We start from the raw sequence: 21467 nt of genomic DNA, 5'->3' as shown, positions 1-21467 counted from the left end.
GCAGAATCGTTTGGGTTGGGGTTGGAAGGAACCTTAAGGATCGTCTCGCTCTAACCCCCTGCCGCAGGCAGGGACACCTTCCACTAGAGCAGGCTGCTCAAAGCCCTGTCCTTCTACTTCAGCCAGAAATAGCTTTTAGCTTCCAGCAAGTGTACAGACATAGGACCCCTGCTGAAGTCTCCTACAGAGAGCAATACTTTATTTCTTGGGTATTGTGAATTAGTCTGAGAGAAGCTGTTCATATATTTCTGTCAAGCTGGAAGTCTCCCCTAGTGTGACAAGAGAACAATCCCACTCTACCTTTGCAGTGCTCCAGGTAGGCACGAAGATGGACACTGGAAGACAAACAGTTACTCTCGGTATAGGGCACAAAGCAGAATTTTTCCAGGGTGGGAGGGATTCGTTCCTGCTGTCGCCGTGGTGCAACAGAAGCATGAAGACCATCGATCTGAACACCTCCTGCTTTAAGGCTACCAAGACAGGGGTCCACAACAACATCAAGAGCTGAAAGACAGGAAAGAAATGTAAGTTTGCATCAGATATTACAAGCATTTTATTCAGAGGCGCTACGTCAGACTTTACAGAAGCTGCAGAATAGCTTGGAAACCAAGAGGCACCTCCCAAAGTATATCCTGTTTCTTAAGAAGTCACACGCCTATCCACAAAGCAGTCAAAACAACTAGTAAAAGCCCAAGCATGAGAGACATTACCTTCTACATTGTCCTGGTATTGGCACACCTTCTCTTGATGCAGCACTGGATCAATACACACCGAGCGAATCCTGGTGGGTAAGCGCAGACTGCGCCCACTCTTAGCTAAGACCATCATGTGTAGCAGGGTGTCAAGGAAGGTCACCCAGTTCCCGTTCCAAAGAACTTTCCCTGTGCTTGCTGCAGAAGAGTAAAGGGAAACTGCACTGTGATTTTGTCATCCAGCAGATGCCAGAAGTCACTGCTTATCAAACACAAACTCTGCAGTATGTACCCAGCTTCCCCTGTAACCTCCAGTAGTCAATTGTACACTGGAGATAACAGCTTTCCCAGTGCTCTGCCAAAACTCTTGGTTGTTCTCCATTATCACACTAAGTGTAACTACCACAGAAAGCACATTCAGGTGGACTGTTGATAGAATTAAAAGATCAAATATTCATCATTACATGCTCATCATTCTTCTACAGAAAGTAAATTCACCTTCACTATTGCATTCCAGAACACCCTGGAAAGTTGGTCCATAATTATATCCACGCAGATGCAGCTCTTGGTAAATGTCTTCTTTCAAGAGGCCAGACTTTGAGCTCGTGTCTGCTTGAGTCTGAAAGTCTACTAGCTGGTTATGGAAGTTCTTCAGAGCAGTGTTTTCAAGGAGGAAAATCTTCCCTGATGGGTACAATGGCAAGAGTAAGAATCGCCAAATGTTCATACGTAATGGATTTTAGTAGGATAGAGCATACACTTATACTTCTTTGACTTACCACTCACAGTCAAATTCCCATTCCCTGACACCTCAAAATAGTGGGAAGCAGGCATGAGTCTTACTTCCAGCTGTACTGATCCTGTAAGAAATACGGAAAAAAAGAGGATTATGAGATCATTCATTGCCACCATCCTCAAGCAGAGCCTTCTCTTTCACCATTCCCAGACTCAATACACACAACATGTAATAAAGATGGCCCTAACATGTGCTACTTGAATAAAAAAGTGAATTCGTTCAGTCAGTTATGTTGCATTCTCTATAGTCTTCTTCCTGTGTTCCTCTTCACTTTCCCCTTGCCTTTCTTTTCTCCCCCTGCCTTCACCTTCATTACGCAGATTGGCAGTTGTACCAGCACTCCTCACTCACCGTTTTTGGGAAGGATAGTTGCCTGGTGAATTGTGACTTCTTCAAACGTAACAGCCATTTGCTCCATAGCCATGCCAAGAGACCGTGCCAGAGTTCGCCAAGCCAGTACTAGGTATCCGGTTGCTGGGTACAGGACTCTGCCATCAATGCAGTGACCGACCAGGTAGTGGTCGGGTGAGTCAGGACTCAGGTCTGTCAAAGAATAATGAGCAGAATGAAAATAATAAAGACGCCCTAATAAAGAGGTATCTTCCCCTCAATGTCTGTAAGAGGTTCTAATTGCTCCCCCAACTATCCTGCCTGGCAACATGCAGCTCTTAAAACTACTGAGAGTCTGAATCACGACCATTTCCTGCTCTATTCATATTCTTTCATCCCATTTCAGAAGCAAATCCAGTCTTTTTCAATCCAAACCAAATATTACGAAGATGGCTTCAAAAATGCTGCTTTGAGTATCCTTTTTCCTAGTTTTACAGGAGAAATGCAGATGGAAAGCGGGAAAGAGAAAAACCAACAGAACAGACAGGCAAACACACCAATACTGTAGACTGAAGCAGATGCAGAGCCTTTGGAACCTGCTGGAAAGTCTTCAGCTTTTGGAACATCCCAGTCCTGGCTGTGGTCCCATTTGATGTATGGAGAAATAAGGGGTGTCCCCACTGGGACAGGGTATTCCACAAGTGGGAACAAGTTATTTCCAAGAACATTTATCCTAGGAAGACAAAACGGATCAAGACAATGTGTCCGGGGGGATGGGGGTGTGTGGAAACTGACCATAATACTTTAGAAGTCAGACAGTAATTGGTCTTGGGCTCCACATCTGAGATTTTGCCAGGAGCACCATGAGCACTTGCTGCAGCCAAATTTGTAATTCTAACAGTCTACAAGATGCCAAGCTTATTTCCAAGAGTTAGTTTCAGGTTTCTAGGTCCCTAAGATGGGATTCCTCTTTAAAAGGCATCTTCCCATCCAAAGCAGTCTCTAACCCAAGGCAATACTTCGTAAGTGAGAACGTTCAATATGTAAAGCACAGATGTAAACTCCATTTTTCCAGGTTTGTGGAAGGAGTATTTCAATCCTTGTGAAAACATGCATGCTAGGAAAGAATTTAAGTTTCTTCTCTAACTGATACCCCTCTCACCCTCCTCCCTTAATCTCCTTACCCGGTTAAATGAATCTTTCCAGTCTGTGTTAGGAAGAACTCCAAATTATTTTTCTGATCTTTCTTCATCAAAGGCAAAATGGTGCAAGTTGGTTTCAAAGTTCTCCTCAAGATAGCCTGGTCAAGTAAGAGTCCATAATCACTGGTGGAAGGCATCACTACTATTTTGTCTCTGAATTTTGCTCTATAAATCTCAAACCACTTCTGTTCCTATGCCAAGAGTTGTGCGCTAGGTGCTGGAAGGTGCATCATTTTAATAGGGAAAGGAAGGCAGCACAACACCCTTCCAGCACCCCAAGAAGTAGAGCATCTGGTAAAGCAGAACCTATGTAACATTAGTGAAACTCTGCCAAAACACAAATCTCCCTTTCCCAACCAGATTGTCAAGTGGAATCAAAAGCTGCACTTTGAGAACGGCAAGATCACTCTCTCAAGCCTCCCACTCACCCCCCTCGCCCCCTCCCCAACTTAAGCCCTTACTCCCAGGAGCCCCTTGCAGTCTGGAGCATTCTAGTTTGAACATCTGACCCAACCTGTAACTTCTCTTCAGTTTGATACCATGGTCTTTAAATGAGAGAAGGAAGGGAGGGAAGAGAAAACCAGAACACTCTCAAACCCAGCCTTTAGTCGCTTCCATTACAGTGCAGAATTGTATAATGATTTTAACATGAAGTGTATAATCTTTTTATTGAGAAAAAGATCTGCCTAATTTAAAAGTTCTGCTCTGAATCTCCCTTCAAGTCACTTTCCAAGCATAAGTAAGACTAACATAACATAATAAATATACCCTGACTGGAACTCAGAAGCACTGCATAACTATCAAACTTGATTCACAATTAACTATGATTCTTCCTAAGACTTTTATCCTCCTGTGTGCCACATATCAAATAAAAAAGACCAAAGTCTTAAGTGATAGGCACAAGACCACAACACTGATCTTGTAGAGCAAGTGCATCCTAATGCACCTTGTGTTCTGCGTCCTTTACTATGAAGCTAATTCCACAAAGATCAGTTCTTACAGGGTGAGGAGAAAGGAATAATGATCTAATCTTCAGGCAAAGGATTTTATGAAGAAAGCAAGCTCCTGTAATCTCAGGCTACTTGGTCTGGAGAACAGGAGAAAACACCACTGCCACCCATATCTTCTAAGACAAGAACCTCAAACCAATTCTGTGTACAGATGGCAATTACATATTTTGCATAGAGGTGGCCTGTTAGTCTTTAATCTCTCCCCCACCCCAATTTTTGCACACATTCTCCATTAGATCTAAACAAGGAAGTGCTTTTCTTACTGTACGTTTCAGAGAACTGATTATCAACTATCTGAAATGCATGACAATGAATAAAGCAACAATGTGAATGACGGGATGGGGAAGTGACAGTGTGTTAGGACTATTTTTTTTTGTTAATAGTAACATAAACCACCCTCCCACACCCATCAAGAAAATGTTAGAACTGGGAGAGACTCAGAAGTACTAGACGGAAGAGGTGTTCTGTCGTGGTTCAAGCTCTCTGCTTCCTCCCGGCTTCCCCTCCTCCCTGACAGAGCATGAGACTGAGAAAGTCTTTGGTCAGAGTAAACATTACTGAGCAACAACTAAAACATCGGTGTTACCAGCGTTGTTCCCAGGCTGAAAGTCAAAACCACAGCACTGCACCAGCTACTAAGAAGGAGAAAAAATGACTGCTGTAGCTGAACCCAGGACATGCTCCCAGAACCGGGTAGCGGGGAGGGAAGAGGAGAGTAGCTGTATTCCCTAGTCCTCAGACCCTCAATCTCCTTCCTGCAGCAGCGTATCAATATAACGTCATACCAACACAGTCAAAACCAATACCTGTAGAAGAGCATGTGGAGCAATCTCCACTACAACAGCGTTCTCTGGAACATGTTTCAGACCATCGTGGAACAGCACTGGATTCACTAGGTTGTTCACAAGATACTCTGCAGAGCAACTCCTAGCCAGATCACTCTGCCACTGAGATTCAGGGATAGATGTACTGATCCATCGTGCTGAACGAGGTTTAGGGTGTGGAATGACCTACAGACAGACAAGCAAGGGGACAGGAGGAACACTTACATGTCATAGGTAACAATAAGGCAAAAATCAAGCAGCCCCTTCTTTTTGCAGGCCATTTTTCTCAGCTTGATGGTTCAGGATATCCTTCTGCTTTAGGCCACAGGACTTGAAACCTCAGGTCTCACTGAGGTCTGCAAGCTTTTCAAGAGGCTTTGTTCTCCCCCTAAAGAAAGGAGCCCCTTGAGCTCAGCATCACACATACCCAGACCTGAATGCGTGAGCACAAGCCAAGTGAGCCATAGTTTGGCAACATTACCTTTTTCAGGGCATTGAGTAGCACTGGTGCAATAGATGCCATGTAATGGGAATGATACGCGACTCCAGCACTGCGCACCTCCTTGGCAAACACACCGTCCTTTTTCAGTTTAGCTACAAACTCAGTCACAGACTCCTAAGAAGAAGAACGTAAGTGAAGTAAAATAAAAGCTCACAGTGTATTTGGGATCTGTATGAGTCATGGTACTCCCTTCATGGCCTTCATCACTTGCCACTTAAGGGAAGCCATGTCTGGGATGAGATTATTGCCCTTCTCGGTCTTACAATAATGTCACCATGCCCATGGCTGTAAGACTATTCAGTATAAAGAGATCTTCTACCACTGGCTTACTGAGGGACTATCATTACTTCCTCTCACAGAACATTTGCATGTTTAAGTTTGTATGAAGCACCATGTCCCCTCCCACCGCATTAATCCAGCTCCCCTTTGCAAGCAGCTGAGCTTTAACTCAGCTTCAATCTTTCTTCAAACCAGTACTTCACGAGTCCCAACCACAACTCCAGTATGCATCTTATCAGTTCCTTGCTCACCAGAGGCCCCGAAACAGTAACAGTATCTTCTGAGTTGTGACAGGCTGGTACCACATTTGGAGGACAGCGCTGCTTACATTCCTCCCATGTCAGACCTGCAGAAAGAAGACCTCAGGACAACGCAAGGGCTTCTAGCACTGAGCCTCATAAGGGGAGGCAATCTTAACTGCACAGTCACTGCACTTAACTCAGCATTTTGCAAAACTGGGAAGGATTCTTCAGATGGACATCACTTTAATATGACATTTATCACTGTGATATTGAGCACAAGAATAGAGGACTGTATCTTTGTACCATCATTAAGGGGTGGGGTGGGAACCCACACACTTTTGAAGAAGCTACAGAATTAGTTGTTTTATCTTGCCCTTAGCAATCTGAGCTATAACAGGAGAGGGAATATGTAAGTTGGACTCATAGAAACAGACACAAAATACCCATAGAAATTGGTAACTCTAGTGGCTTAAACTAGCGTAACATGTGCAGCATCTGGTCCTATAGTACACTGGTAAAAGTCACAGGAAGAACAACTTGAACTCAACAATATATTATTAAAAATACATTAGATGCAGCACTCCAAGATAAGTTCTGCGATAAGAGTGTCATGTATTTGCTATCAAGGGAAAAAAAGCTAAATTAGGTAGGCAGTCCTTTGTAACATTAATTAAAGTAAGAAGTCTAGGATTATAACAAGTGATCTAGTCAAACATACTGCATTAGACCTCCAACAGCTTTTCTCTTAAGCGTTTTGGTTTTTTATTTACCACTGTGTCCAATAATAAGAAACAGAACAACACGCTACCAATGAAAATTTGGGTTTTGAACATTAAGTCACCGTGAAGCCATGCCACAAAATAAAACTGCTGGGTCCAAAGCTCATAATTTCACCCAATAGTGGGGCAAAACTACATGACTTACAGAAACACTGAGCAAAGCTTTTTTAGGAGACAGCTTCTTCCCAAGTGCTAGTAGGCCCAAGTAAATTCTAACAGCATTAAGTTCCACGAGCCAGTTGCCCATGACATAATAGTGGCTTACTGGTTTCATGTCTCATTACTCTTGCAGACAGCAGCTATCTTTCTTTTTTTTAAAAAATTTAAATGTATGTGTATATACAGACACACACATATAAACGCCAAAACCCCCAGTGCCTTAGATTTTCACCTCTCTTTACAAGATTATTAATCAGGCTTCTGTCATTGGTCACCTATCAATAAATCTCTCCATTTCCACTTATGTTTTGGATGAAATACCAAAATTCTGCTGTATTCCAGGTCAGAGATTACTACCATTACATCAACTTAAATATTTAATAACCTGTTCTACATCAGAAGAAAAAGAGGACGCAACAGCAGCCAAACTTTTACGCACATGACTGTCTCCACCAACACATTTCAAAGCCCTATTTTATCCCAATGTCATACAACAGAGACCAGACGTACTTTCCTGTATCACTCTTTCGGTAAGAGTATACCTACCAACAGCAGCCATTGCTCCTGGGGGCAATTTGGCCTCTTTAACACATCGTCCCCGCCAATATGCGCCAAGAATGGCTTCTTCCTGACTTAAGCAGTTATCTGCATAGCCACAAGCTAGTTCTCCCACTGAGTGGCCCAAAATCCCATCAGGTTGCAGACCTGCAGCCTTCAGCAAATCAATCTGGGCAATCTGCAGAAAACAGTAGGATTAGTGATTCCATGGCAGAGTAAGCTGGTGCCAGGGCTCAAAGGCACACAGAGGTAGTGAGTGCATTACAAAATGGCTTTTTGGTACAGATACTCTTCTTGGTCTTGCTACATTCTTTTTTTAATTATTTATTTTCCATAACTGCAGCTCCAGCCTCATTTCAAATGAATCCCAAGAATCACTGTGTGACTCCAGTACTGTTTGGGTGTCTCCACTATGCAGCTCTCCACTAAGAAGCTATTTCCAACAACGGGAGGTTGCCAAAAGCCTATCTATACAAAAAGGCAAGACGAGCTTTCCAGATCAGTTCAGTTCAGAAGCTCTGCCTCTAGATTTTGAAAAACAATTAATCCCACACTGACATTCAGAATTAAACCAGCTTTCATGTAGTATCATTTAGCTCATCAGCAGAACAAACTTCAGAAGGCATTCAATGGAAGCCTGTTCCTAGGCATAAAAATTCACATAAAGCTCAGACATTCCATAGTCTTTTAAAAGGAGAAACTGCTCCACATACATGCACAGATACACATGCAAATCAGTTCAGATCAGTACTAGGCCAAGCATCTTGCAAGTGACAGAGCCTAAAACTATCAAGGGTGCAAGACACTCCCTCCTATCAGAGGGATTTCAAACAGCTGCCATTTACTGATAGCACAAAACAAGCTTCCATTAACTATTACAAGGTGTTACTGGCCAAACAGACACACTACCAAGAGCTTGCTTAAGTGGCTTGAGACCACAAGCCCCTCCACCAGTCATTTGAGTCTTACCTGAATAGCAGCTAGTCCAACAAATGCATTGATGGTCTCATCAAAAGTGTTTTCATCTGCTCGCAGAAGCAGGTCTGAGACCTTTAGGCCTGTGTTCTTCAAAGCCTCATCTGAACGCAATATAGACTGGCGAAACATGTCCAACTTCATAAGGCTCAGGCCCATACCTTTCCACTGTGATCCCATGCCTGCAGGATAGGCAAGGAGAAAGTGAGCTGTAGTAATGCTCCAAAAAAGGAGGAGTAGACATCACACACTTGCTTTGGCAGCGAAAGAATTCTAAGAGCAAAACATTGTACATCCTCTAAATTAGGCACTGTTTTTCATTTTCCTGGACTTTGCTATCATCAGAAGATAGGAAAGTTGGAAGGATTAGATAAAATACAGGAAATGTGAGTTTCCTAGACATATTGCAGGGCTGCAAGATACTTCCTCATGCTAGAGTCAAAACCAACATTAGAGCACAGAATCAAACTGCTCAGACCACAGATCTACAGAGGGATGGCAGCACACCAGTGAGCACACCTACCTGAGCAGATGTACCAGAGCGGTCTACCGGATGCCTGAACGTGCTGAACCTCTTTGATGTCACTCTCAGTGCCAACTAGCGTGTAGCCCCTGTAGGGCATGGAGGATACAGGAACTGCAGAGATATCAGTGAGCAGGCTTAAAAATGGGCTGCATCCTCCATGTTCCCTGCTTTCCTGAATTAATGTTTCCACAGCTTCCTGGGTTCTGCCACAAATTTGAACCAGTCTTGGCGTGTTGCAAGTCTCCAGAGGCTGGCATTTGTTCTTATGTGGCCTCAGAATGACATGAGCATTAGCACCTCCAAACCCAAAAGAGTTGATACCGACAAGGCCACCTTTCACTGGCGTTGGTTTACAAACAACCTCCAAAGTGCCATCTTGTAAGGCAGGAATATCTGGGTTTGGGGTATTGAAATGAAGATTTGGAGCCCACAGCCCATGTTCCAGAGAAAGAACGACCTGCAAGAAAAAAGAGTGTTCTGTGCTCCACATTTCCTTATAACAAACATTCTTTTGTTGTTACTGTCTTAGTACAAATGACCATGTAGCATACACTAAAGCAGCTCTCTGTGTTTGGATAAGGGGACGCGTCAGAGAACAGCATCATTGATGTTACTACGGTAGTACCTACTACACCCAAGCAAATTTTAAGTCCATGCAGGAAGTCAGCAGTGAAGGTGAGGGTGGTAGCTTCAAGTTTATCTTCCAGACTGTTTCCAACTGGAAAGTCATGCCGTCTTGCTAGAAAAGCAGCCTGACTACTAAAACATCATCTGTCTCCTCTTTCAGGTCCATCCTGTCCCTTCATCACACTCTGCTTCATCTCTCCCCAGTCATAGCCTGCCACACATATTCTTATCACAACAAATGCTTCCATATCTGCCTTTGCTGCAAGAGCCAAGCTAAAGCACAGGTAAAGGAAGACTGTTTGCTGCTTTGCACCCATTTTCGTCTTCTTGGTTCAGAAAAGCAGGAACAGCAGACTGGTCAGAACTGGCAGAGCCAAAGGGAAGTACAGAAACAGCAGGAGAGTTAGAATAGCTGTGCTGAAAAAAAGCAAGAGTTCCTGTCTCTCAGCAGCACCCCTACAGACAGCCCATGACACCAAGTCCCTGCTCATCTGTGGCACAAGTCCAGCAAATCACTGTCTCTAAGGTCAGTAGTAAACATTCACTGCTCTGTATGTTTGGCAGCTGCTTCATCAGCCCAAAATGGTCAGAGAAACAGACAGCGGTTTGGGAACTGTTCTTCGAAGTTTACTATTGGACATGGCAGCCTACCTGGGAGAACAACCAGCATAATAAATGCATGACTTCAACTCCGGTCAGTAAACTTAAAGTTGCAGTCATATTCACACACGCTGTCCCCATACCTACAGTACTGCCAACTTGCTGTTGCTTTACACAGCATACATATTTGTAGTTTTAAGTCTGCCATGGTTTCTATACAAATTTGAGAGTACAGTACAGGGAGCATAGACCAGAGCCACCAAGAGGCTTTGTCTTTACTCTAGAGCAAGTAATTAAACAGATTGAGTAGTTCAAAGGTGCAGGTGAGTTTTCCCTCCCTCACCAGAATTTTAAGTAAAGTGGCCTTGGCAAACTCTAGTCTCTTTCCTACCTATCCACATAATTAATGGATTCTCTTCAAGTCTGCCATCAGATACTTTAAAGACCAATTTTCCTAACTGACCTCTCACATACAACAGTGTTTTATGGAATTGCAAAAGAACACATCTACAGAAACTGCAGACTTTGAGAGATGGTTACTGTCTCAGAGACATTAGGCTTGGTGTAGTTTCTTGCTTGGTCCCATGGATGCCTGATCTGCCATTCTGATTAACTTTCAAACTTTAAAATAGGAAGTGTTGTCCAACTTTTAAACAATTAAGGAGAGAGACAGAGTTTTCAATATCCCTCCAAAGCTTCAGGTGCTTTCAAGATCCCACATCTGGCAACAAGACCTAACATCACATCATGAAAGCATAGCTGAAAGGTATTATAGCAGGCATGAGTGGTGCCACATGGGCTCTCGCCTGTAACCACAAGTTCTGATACAAAGTTAAGTGAGAAAACTGATGAAAAAAGAGCGAGGAAACGTGGTGTCAGAGAAGTCTTCCAAAGGAAATTGTGGGCCTCGCCTTTGCACTTCTGCATCCCCTAAGAAACGCATCCCCCTAAGATGGGGAAACAGTACCTCAGAGTTATGATCCTGTCCTGAAAGATCACAGCAGAACTGCACTAAACAAACTGCTTATGATATGCAACACAGTATGGATGGAGAGGTTTATTTCACAACTCAGTTATTTCTACTATGAAGTTGTCAGTCTGAGAGATGTTAAAGTAAACTTTCCTCTACAGAGACACAGACACTGCTGTCTCCGTGATTTGCTTAAGAGGCTATTCGCAGCAAGTTTTATGTATTCACATCACAATAACCACTTTAAAGAGACTAAAATTCTAGCAATGACCATGTACGTGACTTCAATCTGTGTGGTTCTAAGGCTGTCAGTAATAGGCTTACAACCAAGTGTGAACATTAGCTAGCTCTCTGCTAAGCAGTTTTAACAGCCAGAGTAAATAGGTTATTGTCTGCCTACAGCGGTAGTTAGTAGGCTGGTAGCCACATTCCAAAGAACTCACCTGACTTCTTTCCAATGTAAGAGAGAAGAGGAAGAGATGATACATGCCTGACAAACAGCCAGAAGGATCAGCTATTCTTTTGGCACCGAAAGTCCACACTGCCTGTCATCTTCAGTCATTGCCAACTACTCCAAATATCTAAATCCCTCTACTTGTACACCCCTCAAACCCAAACAACTTACACCAGAGTCCTGTTGGAAGGTCCAGTATAAGGATAATCAATAAAGTGACACCAAAGCCTTTATTCTGAGTATAATTATGCTCCTGTAGAATTCAGTAGGAAGGGGGAACTGAAGTGGGGAAGGGGGCGGATGCACAGCAGAGAGCCACACGTTCATGTTGAGCTTGCAGAACAGAAACCTAAGCTTTTAAAAGTATCTGTAGGTGAAGCAAGCAGATCATTAAGGAGTATCACCTGAGTTCCTCTCATTACCACTGAACTGAACATCCTATCCTTGATCAGTGCAAATTTGCCTTAAAACAAACAAACATTAAAACCCCCACTTACTGTTGTGTTCCCTCCCTCCCTCAATTCTTCTTCTCAAGCCTCCCATTACCTTGGCTAATGCAGCAAGCCCAGAGGCAGGCTCTGGATGACCCATGTTTGACTTGGTTGATCCAATCAACAGTGGCGCTCTCTCACATTGGTGGAACATTTTCACAATGCCATTTATTTCTTGCGGATCTCCAACCTAGTACAAAGAGAACCAGGACAACTATTAGCTAGCACATCCAAGACGCACCACAAAAGAGAAATCTGGAAGATTAAGATCCAGAAGTGGTGAGGCAGTACATATTCTCATAACTGCTAGAAGGGAGACATATAGGTCATTTGGGAAAAACAAGTAATAATTTGATGGAAAAGTGTGGCAAGTGATGCAAGGGAAGAAAACAAAGGAGAAGAAAGCACCCCAAACCCAAAGGGGCCATGCTGACCTTGGTGCCTGTCCCATGAGCTTCAACATACTCCACTTCTTCGAGTTTGATACCGCATTCTCTGTACAAAGAGCTGACCAACCGCTGCTGCATCTCTCCAGATGGGAATGTCACACCTAGGACCAAAATTGCCACCAATTCTTCTAGTATCAGATGCTTCCTGCTCTGATTTTAGCACCCTTTCAACTGCTATCAGGTGCTACCAGGTCCAAAAAACCCAGAGAAACTTTTTCAGGATTTACACCAATGTCCTTAGTACCAAACACAGTAAGGCTCTCAGGCTCTTTGGAAGAAGACCAGAGGAACCAGAAATGGACCTAAACCAATGAATTAAGACTAGTGTGGAAAGATACTGCTTAACAGAACACTAGGAGATGCCTAGATCAAGCAGAACATGTGAAATTTGGTGTCTCCATAAGTGGAGAGTGGGAGAAGCGGGACAGCAGTAGGGAAAAAGCCTTATAGTCATACCACTGCCTACACTTCTGTCAGTGCAGAGGTTACTGCAGATGTGTCCTGGGGAAGGCTAAACTAGCAACAGGACACTCCTGTTATTTTGTGCCATAGAAACCGCCACTTGTCTCCTTCACCTTCTTTACAAAACAGGGTCCTGAACTTTGCATGCCCAAAAAAAAAAAACCCAAACCCCAACCAAACCCCAACCAACAAAACATACCCCCAAAACAAAACACAAAAACCCTTCCAACATCTAAAGACAACAAACCCCACAAGAGCCCATTTTTCATAACAAAGACTCTAGCCTGAACAGTTGCATAGGTATCTCACTTTCCAGAGGCTCAGGGCCTACCTTGCTCCTTAAAGCCATCAGTGTTGCTTCCAGCATTGACTATTGTGGCATAGATCCGTTTAGCCATAGATCTCTTGGTCAAGAGAACGACAACAACTGCTTCAGACCGACAATATCCACTTCCTGAGAGCACAGGAAAGAAGTCACTAATTTTGCTCTGCTTTGAAAAACATTACAAAGCACAATGCAGTAAGGTTATCTCATTCCTGAGCTACTGCTTACAACAGACCACTTCGAGAGCATGACATCCATGTCTTTAAAAAAAAAAAAAAGCCCTAGAAAGGCTCACTGCTCATCACAAACGACGACAGGAAGCTTCCATCAAGAGACAGCTATTTGCTCTCCCCAATGCCTAGGAATGAGCCATACGGTTTCTTCCTCACAGTTAGTTTTCCAGGTTCAAAGAACACACAACCAGATCAGGTCCAGGGTATGTCCTGAACAGAGCACCTAAGAAAAACTACAAGGCCAGCTCGCTACTGTACTATGAGAGCATCTGGTCACAGACTCCGCAGTAAGTTCCTTTCATACAACATGACAACCTTTTGTTCTAATGCCTTACCTGAAGCATCAAAAGCCTTGCAGGCACCATCAGAACTAAGCATACCCAGCTTCATAAACTGCACAGAAGTGTTTGGTTTCAGCAAAAGGTTGACCCCTCCTACTAGGGCTGCACTGCACTGTCCATGACGAATTGCCTTAAATGCATTTTCCAGAGCAATGAGACTAGAGGAGCAGGCCGTGTCAATAGCGATGCTTGGTCCTTGGGGAACAGAAAGGGAAAAGAAAAAACCTGGGTTTTTCCATTTCACAGAGTTGCTCTCCAAACACTACAGGATGAGATCACAAGAGAAACACATTCAAAAAATGTTAAATAAGGAGCTGCTTCAGAATGCAACAGGTAATCCTGGTAAAATGGGAGACAAGAATCACCACCTCTGCCTGTTTATCAGGTAACAAGGGATGAGAAAGGTGGAAAAAAACTGTAAACAATTTGGCTTTAAGGGCATTTTTTAAACTTCCATTTCTGTCTCCATCATAGAGAGATATTGTAGGTTCACAGGCAAGTCTTACACATTTCCCCATTCTCATCAAGAAAAATCTCTCCCCCTTCCCAGTGCTACCCTTGCCATTATCTCTGTTCTCTGCTGCTCTTCAAAGCAATTCCAATCCCTCCGCTCTTCAATGCCACACATGATTCAAGTCATGTCTATGCCTTTAATCACTTAATTTTGGTAGCTCTCCCACTTTACTCAAGAAGAGTCAACTTTTCCACTCAGTTTGTCTCTGGTCCAGCTGACCTGTACATAGCTTCACACCAAACAGCAGTCTGAAGGCTGGAAAGAAACTAGGCCTTTTTATGAAGGCCTCCTGACATCATCATCTTTCAGATGAATGCTAGCCATACCCATCAGCAGCAAACGAGCTACAAAAACCTTACAATGAGTCTTATTACAGTTACAATAAGCTTTCTGCTTCTCATATGCCTCCTTACAATAGTGGCATGCTACTTTCTCATCACAAAAGGGATCTACGTCATGATATTCACTCCCCTGTACAGAAACTGTGGTACAATCACACTTAAATTGGAATTGCTGACCAGTATTGAAGGCTTGAGGCACTTACCTGTAAAGTCATAAAAGTAGGAAATCCTGTTTGCTAACATAGCACGCTGGCAGCCAGTCATGCTGTATCCCAAAAGCTTTTCTGGATCTTGGCTAAGGGCTTCAGCAGCTTCTGACCCACTGGCACCAATCCATACACCCGTGTCTGTGCCACGTAGGGTGGCCGGATTAATACCTATAGGGATGGTAGACAAACTTATGAGGGGCAAACTGGGGAGAGATCAGGTATGCTGCCACCAGTTCATGACCTACTTCTCAATGTCCCTTTCTGACAGTCCTGTAGCTTTGTTCCCTTACCTATAGTTACCCTTTACCTGTTTCAACTGCAGACCTTACAAGTCTCATTGCAGAGTCCACCAGAACTTTGGTGTTGGCTTTTTGCCACAAGAAGCAGCTTTTCAGCTTAGCTGGGCATTGCTAGAGTCTTGTATAAAAAAAAGTGTAGAGGGTATGAGAGACACAAATGCTGATCAGGTAAGCTAATAGCCGACTTCCAGTACAGAGAAAAGGAGCAGATCGAAGGGGAGAAAATTACAGTGCTTGGAATGTCACGTGAACACATGAGTATCTATCTCTATCCACACATAAAGCCCAGATGTGAAGTGCAAAACAGAAAGGAAAATTCTTAGCTCAAAAGCCAGCAACCAGAACAAGCAGTAACTCTGCTCTAATAAACTGCATAGCAAACTCAACTAGCAGCAATCTCTGCTGTTTCTTCTCTGTACTTCAGGAGTCCTGGAGATAAGCAGAATATTCAAGCCTCCAGACAGCAGAGGAGCAAATGTTAATTTTAATATGTCAGTATTAGTGAAGTGGTTCCAACTTTTTCCTCACGTGTTTCTTATGTTCAGACATGAAACTGATTAACATGAAGAATAATCTTTTTGGCTCTGTGGGCAAGTAATTCAGAAGCTCAAGAAACTAGCAGTGACAGAGGTTAAGAGGCTCTTATTTCTGAAGGTACCGTTCCTCAACAAAACTTCTATAGAAGAGCATCAAATACCACAAATTTTCCACGAACCTGGCCAATAGACAGGAATACACCAGGCCATCTGCCATTCCCTTAGGCCATGGATGAGATTTCTAACCAAGTCATCTTCCTTTTGCACTACAAGTATGTCTTTAACAAAGGGATCTATTAAGGAATATTAGAGTAGACCAGAACATATAAAACCTCTAGCACTGTTGACTGCTTAAGTGTTTCTGCTGTACTGGTTGCACCATATGATGCAGGTAGAGTTTGCTGGCAGTCAGCATAGACTTCCTAGCTAGAGTTCCAGAGAAAACAGCTTTGTTCTAACCCCCATACCAGTTCTTTGGTCTCATCTCTAATGTGACAGTTTTCTTTTGTTAGAGATCCCATCACAGAGGTGCACGTCTGCACCTGCTGAGCAGAGACAATACAGCACAATTCTCCCACTTCAATCATTCACCTATTTACCTCCATCCAAAATAGCTTCGTAAGAAACTTCCAACAGCAAGCGAAGTTGAGGATCCATTGTATGAGCTTGTTTGGGGTGAACCCCAAAAAAGGACGCATCAAACTTGCTTATGTCCTTGAGCTTTCCATTTCTCTTGGGCAGTCCATATATTCCTGAGAAGAAAAATTCAACAGTCACAGAATACATCAGTTTTGAAGCAAATACATCAGTATTGAAGCAGCTACCAGCTGAGACAAATGACAAAATAACCGCAGCTGATTCTTGACTACACAGGAAACTTCGCTTCCCTGCTGCAGTACCCAGAGTGCTGCGTGAATGTATACCTACCCACCTCTCAATCTCATTTGAAAATGAGAATGCTGCGGTAACAAAAACAATTGTCATTTTTAAGACTCTCCTGAATACGGCAGCAAAAGACATTTATCTGGTTTAAGCGTTTTTGCTTTGGAAAGTTGTACTGACCACATAAACAGAGTCAAATCAGTGGTTCCAGTCAGTCACCAGTTAGAAGAAAAACAAAAGCTACCTTTTACTTCTGCAAATTGCTAGCTTGAACTGGATAGACATGTGCCAAACACTTCAGAAAGACAATCAAGACAGAACATTGTAAAAAGCTACAAATGATAGGACTGGAAGTAGCCTGTGCTACTTCTGAACCCAGAAAAATGTCAGCGCTCTCTTGCTGCCACAGCAGTCACAGCTGGTACAGGATTAAGGTCACATAGCTGCTCTGTTAAGAGCGTTCTTTTCTTTGGAAGTAAGCTACATATCATTCATAAGCTGCTAGTGCATGGGACGTAACATTACAAAACGGACCGCATGAGACCTTCATGGAAGTGTTCTGGTCCTGAATCTCTTGACAAATCAGAATTAAATTCAACTCTGGGAAGGTTTTGCATCCAACAAATCCTTTCATAGGATAATTCCTCTAAAATGGTCAGAACTCAGAGCTCCAAAAGAAGAGACAATAAGCATTCACCTGGTTTCCACCTCCGATCGTCCTCCGTGACCATATCAACTCCATTAAGCAGGTTCTCCCAAAACTCTTGCAAGTTCTCAGATTCTGGCAGCTTTCCTGCTATGCCTGCAATCACCACGTCCTCCATCTCTTAACTTCTCCCTGTTGCTGAGATCCACAAAGCAGTAAGACTAGTAAGATTTCACACAAAGCGGGAGAGCATGTGTGTCTCTCCTTCCCGACATGCTGCGACAAACAAGCACGTTTGCAGGAGAAACGCCCACACAGGAACAGCCCATGGAGTCTCTACCAAAAAGCGAAAAAACACACTACAACCCTCTCCCCAAAAACCAAACCAGAACCAACAAGAAAGTAAAATCAAACCACCCCAAACAGTCAAACAGACCATAACATCTGCAGGGTCAATGAGGATGAGAAAACTGATCCTGAAAGGAGTGTCGGGCTCCAAGAACTACCAGTTTCTACACGACAACTACAAACCGAACAGGTCTGGCTCTACTATGTGCAGAGCCGCTGTGAAGTCAGCAGAGAAGAGAGATTAACATGCTGGAGCAGAGGTGGGTGGAGAAATGATGAAATACATATACTAAAATACATAATTACAAGGCAAAGCTAAGAGGTGGCAAAACAAGTTCTACAATCATTACAAAGTTAAATGCAAACTTAGGAATCAATAATCAGAAAGTTGGGGGGGAACGGACAGGCAACAACACGACACTAAAACCCCACAAACACAAAACCAAACACACACGCCCCCCCACCTCCAAAATCAAACAACCAACCCCAAAAAAGCCTACCACACACAGAGAGCAGAAAGCCCCCACAAAACCACAAAGATTGCAATACAACTTAGCATTATTTTAAATACCTGAAGCAAGAAGTAAGTTTTACATATGAAAAATTTCCCAACTGCATCCTGCACTGCCATACATTTAGAGGACTGGGACAAATAAGAGTTGCCAGAACAGATACGGAGTCCAGATAGGATGAAATACCTTAGCTGTTGTCCCAAGAAATCTGCATTCTAAAACCCCAATGTCAAACACCACAAGACAGCATCATGCCACATAACGCTGCACAGCAGGCCATCTACACAGATCACAACACCAAATGATAGCTCATGTATTACAGTCAACACATTTATTTTCTATTATACTTAAAATATATTAACAACTAAGCGGAGAGAAGGCAAGTTTATCTGATGTTTCAGTTAAGTTCAAATTATAGTTGGTACATCCTAAGTAGGAAAGTTAAGGGGAGGGGGGAAGCACCATATATATGAGGATTTTTATTTTTATATATATATATGGGTTATTGAGATTATATCTATATATATAAAGAAAAGTGCAGTTGCATGAACAAAAGCAGTAGTAAGCATTCACAGTACTTCCTTAAATAATCCTTCTGGTAAATACAGGCAAATTATGCTTGAGAGCTTATGTGTGGGCTGGAACACCTCTCCTATGGAGACAGGCTGAGAGCTGGACTTTTTCAGCCAGGAGAAGAGAAGGCTCCAGGAAGACGCTAGAGCAGCTTCCCGTGCCTGAAGGGGCTACAAGAAACCTGGAGAGGGGCTTTGGACAAGTGGACAGGACAAGGGAAATGGCTTTAACCTGCCAGAGGGGAGACTGAGATGAACTCTGAGGCAGAAGCTCTTCCCTGTGAGGGTGCTGAGGCGCTGGCACAGGGTGCCCAGAGAACCTGTGGATGCCCCATCCCTGGCAGTGTTCAAGGCCAGGTTGGACACAGGGACAACCCGCTCTAGTGGAATGTGTCCCTGCCTGTGGCAGGGGTTGGAACTGGAAGAGCTTTAATGGCCATTCAGCACAAACCAGCCTGTGATTTTAACAAGTAAAACGCACAAAGAAAACTGGGTATTCGAATAGCTAAAAGTCTGCCTTAACAACTTTGAAGAAAAGACTTTGCTATGGAAGACCTAAAGCTTGCCTTCCATCACATATTACGCTCCATAGTACCATGCAGGCTCTCTGCTTAAGTGCTGCTGGTGCTTGATCATCTCCACAAAACAGCACTAATGTGTACTTAAGATGAGCATTGTGGGTTTTCCAACCCAAGACATTTCATTTAGGCATGGTTTCGCAGCCTCTTTCAGGAGTTCCCAATGCTTCCGAGCAAGAAACAGACCTCTCTTCCACACACACATTGCTCAGGCATAAAACCTTCCTGTAGCTGGAAGAGGTTGGGGTGTGCAGAGGGTAAGTAAAGCCCTCTGGTTAGCCAAGGTGTAGCCCAGCCAGGACGCAACAGCGCAGAGGTTGTTGCCTGATTTCTTTTACCCTTCTTCTTTCCTTCAGCAGTTATCTTGATTCACATCTGTGGAGTAACTTGAATTATGCAACATGCAACACTGAAGTAGAAGAGATGATTACCTCATCCAGTCCATCCCTTCTGGGAACAGAAAGGTAAGTGCTCCCAAAAGGACATCTTGACTTCTCAGTCTTATGCTAAAAATCCAGACAAAAGAAGTTCCTTCCACTCTGGTTGTTCATTTAAAGAGAGAAACAGTAGCCAAATGCACAAGGCCCTTGCTGAGAAACTAATCCCCAAAACTGAAGCTGGTAGTAATAGCCTTGGTTCACTCTGCTCTGAAGAGAAGCCTCTCTTCTTTTCTACTAAGTCTAGTAAGTCAGTTTCATTATTGGCATCACCATTGCGCCTGGAAAACCCAATCAAGGGCCACAACTCTGCTATACTTGCAGCAGTTCTTCATTAAGGGCAGAGAAATAACGGATCTCAGGCACAAAACTTACAATTTAAGTGTGAGAAGAGAGACATGCAAGATGATAATGCAATTATGATTCAGTTTTATGCCTCTGCTCTTTGGGTGATGATCTCTAGGGAGAGAAATATAATCTGTATTTCAGGGGACTGAAACATTACCTCTGGGATTGTTCCTTCGCATCCCGCATCTCCTTCCCTGGAGTATCAGTATCAGAAAAACTCCATCCAGGTACAGCAAATCTTGACAAAATGTTCTTCTGAGACACTGAAGTGACTGAATTTATCAGCAAAGCAATTTTTGCCAACATCTTATGAATGTAGTTGAGTAAGACTGTGTCAAAGGTGGAGAAAAAGATGCTGCAGTAATCAAAGTATAGAAGAGCCAAGAAGAACTGGAGAGATTTAGGCTTGACAGAGTTCCAAATGCCTGTATCTAAAATAACGTACAAATGACAGATTTGGCAGCAGGTAAAGATAATTTGCTATGAAAAACAACAGCGCGAAAAGGAAAAATCATTGTCCTCCCTGATTAAACAGCGAATAAAGCAGATTTATAAAAGCAACTAGTGATGAGACAAGGGTGAATGGCTTTAAACTAGAAGAGGGAAGATTGAGATGAGCTCTGAGGCAGAAGCTCTTCCCTGTGAGGGTGCTGAGGAGCTGGCACAGGGTGTCCAGAGAACCTGTGGATGCCCCATCCCTGGCAGTGTTCAAGGCCAGGTTGGACACAGGGGCTTGGAGCAACCTGCTCTAGTGGAAGGTGTCCCTGCCCGTGGCAGCGGTTGGAGCTGGAGGAGCTTTAAGGTCCCTTCCAACCCAAACCAGTCTATGTTATGGCTACCAACAATGCTTTTGATCTTTCTTTACAGATAATAAGCCGGAAAACCATTTTAAAGTTGATTGACATTACCCACAAATGATGTATTATATTGTATTATTTTACTGTATTAGAGACTCTCTTTTCCTGTAGTGCATTTTTCAACTGTGCACGTCACACTGGCAGATTTTGAAGTAGAGTATCAATAAAATTATTTCTACATCTGTTTTAAAGGAGATTGGACTACAGCAAATATACAGAAGAGACTGTTCCTACTGCATTTGATGAGCAATGCTATTGAAAGCAACAGGTCAAAAAAGGGAGATGAAGATAAAGAGGGAAAAACCAGGATTCTCTGTTTTCTTAAGGCTGTCTTTTGCTGGATCCAACCAGACACCTAACACCTTTTTTCCTCCATTTACCCCCCAGTTTTGCTTTAATGGGATTCTGTGAATTCTTCCCAGATAGCTTGCATTTTTAATGGAGGGAAAAGCAGGGAGAAGCAAATACCTACCCCAACATATCAGTCCAACAGACATCTCAGTTAAGCATAAACTACCACCTCACTGGATTTACACAATATTTTTTGGCAATGATAATTGTG

At 43.2% G+C, this 21467-nt stretch overlaps 1 protein-coding gene across 1 annotated transcript in view; it reads right to left on the bottom strand.

Annotated features, from left to right (window-relative positions):
* Positions 1-17454, bottom strand: part of FASN (fatty acid synthase) — a 36341-nt gene extending 18887 nt beyond the window's left edge. The window contains exons 1-20 of the mRNA XM_010009552.1: positions 17305-17454; positions 16325-16477; positions 14885-15058; positions 13821-14021; positions 13259-13381; positions 12451-12566; positions 12072-12206; positions 8872-9331; positions 8343-8530; positions 7362-7551; positions 5887-5981; positions 5336-5470; positions 4837-5040; positions 3003-3118; positions 2376-2551; positions 1840-2031; positions 1472-1552; positions 1191-1376; positions 711-890; positions 301-504 (exon numbers count right to left, since the gene is read on the bottom strand). Coding sequence (XP_010007854.1) covers positions 301-504; positions 711-890; positions 1191-1376; positions 1472-1552; positions 1840-2031; positions 2376-2551; positions 3003-3118; positions 4837-5040; positions 5336-5470; positions 5887-5981; positions 7362-7551; positions 8343-8530; positions 8872-9331; positions 12072-12206; positions 12451-12566; positions 13259-13381; positions 13821-14021; positions 14885-15058; positions 16325-16477; positions 17305-17431 — 3436 coding nt within the window. The 5' untranslated portion in view covers positions 17432-17454. The remainder of the gene's footprint in view (positions 1-300; positions 505-710; positions 891-1190; positions 1377-1471; positions 1553-1839; positions 2032-2375; positions 2552-3002; positions 3119-4836; positions 5041-5335; positions 5471-5886; positions 5982-7361; positions 7552-8342; positions 8531-8871; positions 9332-12071; positions 12207-12450; positions 12567-13258; positions 13382-13820; positions 14022-14884; positions 15059-16324; positions 16478-17304) is intronic.
* Between the last annotated feature and the right edge of the window lie 4013 nt (positions 17455-21467).

This window comes from Nestor notabilis, unplaced genomic scaffold (assembly GCF_000696875.1).
Source record: "Nestor notabilis isolate BGI_N333 unplaced genomic scaffold, ASM69687v1 scaffold19412, whole genome shotgun sequence".
NCBI lineage: Eukaryota > Metazoa > Chordata > Aves > Psittaciformes > Psittacidae > Nestor > Nestor notabilis.
The sequence above is the reverse complement of the archived record's forward strand: the minus strand, read 5'-3'. Positions and strand labels throughout refer to the sequence as shown.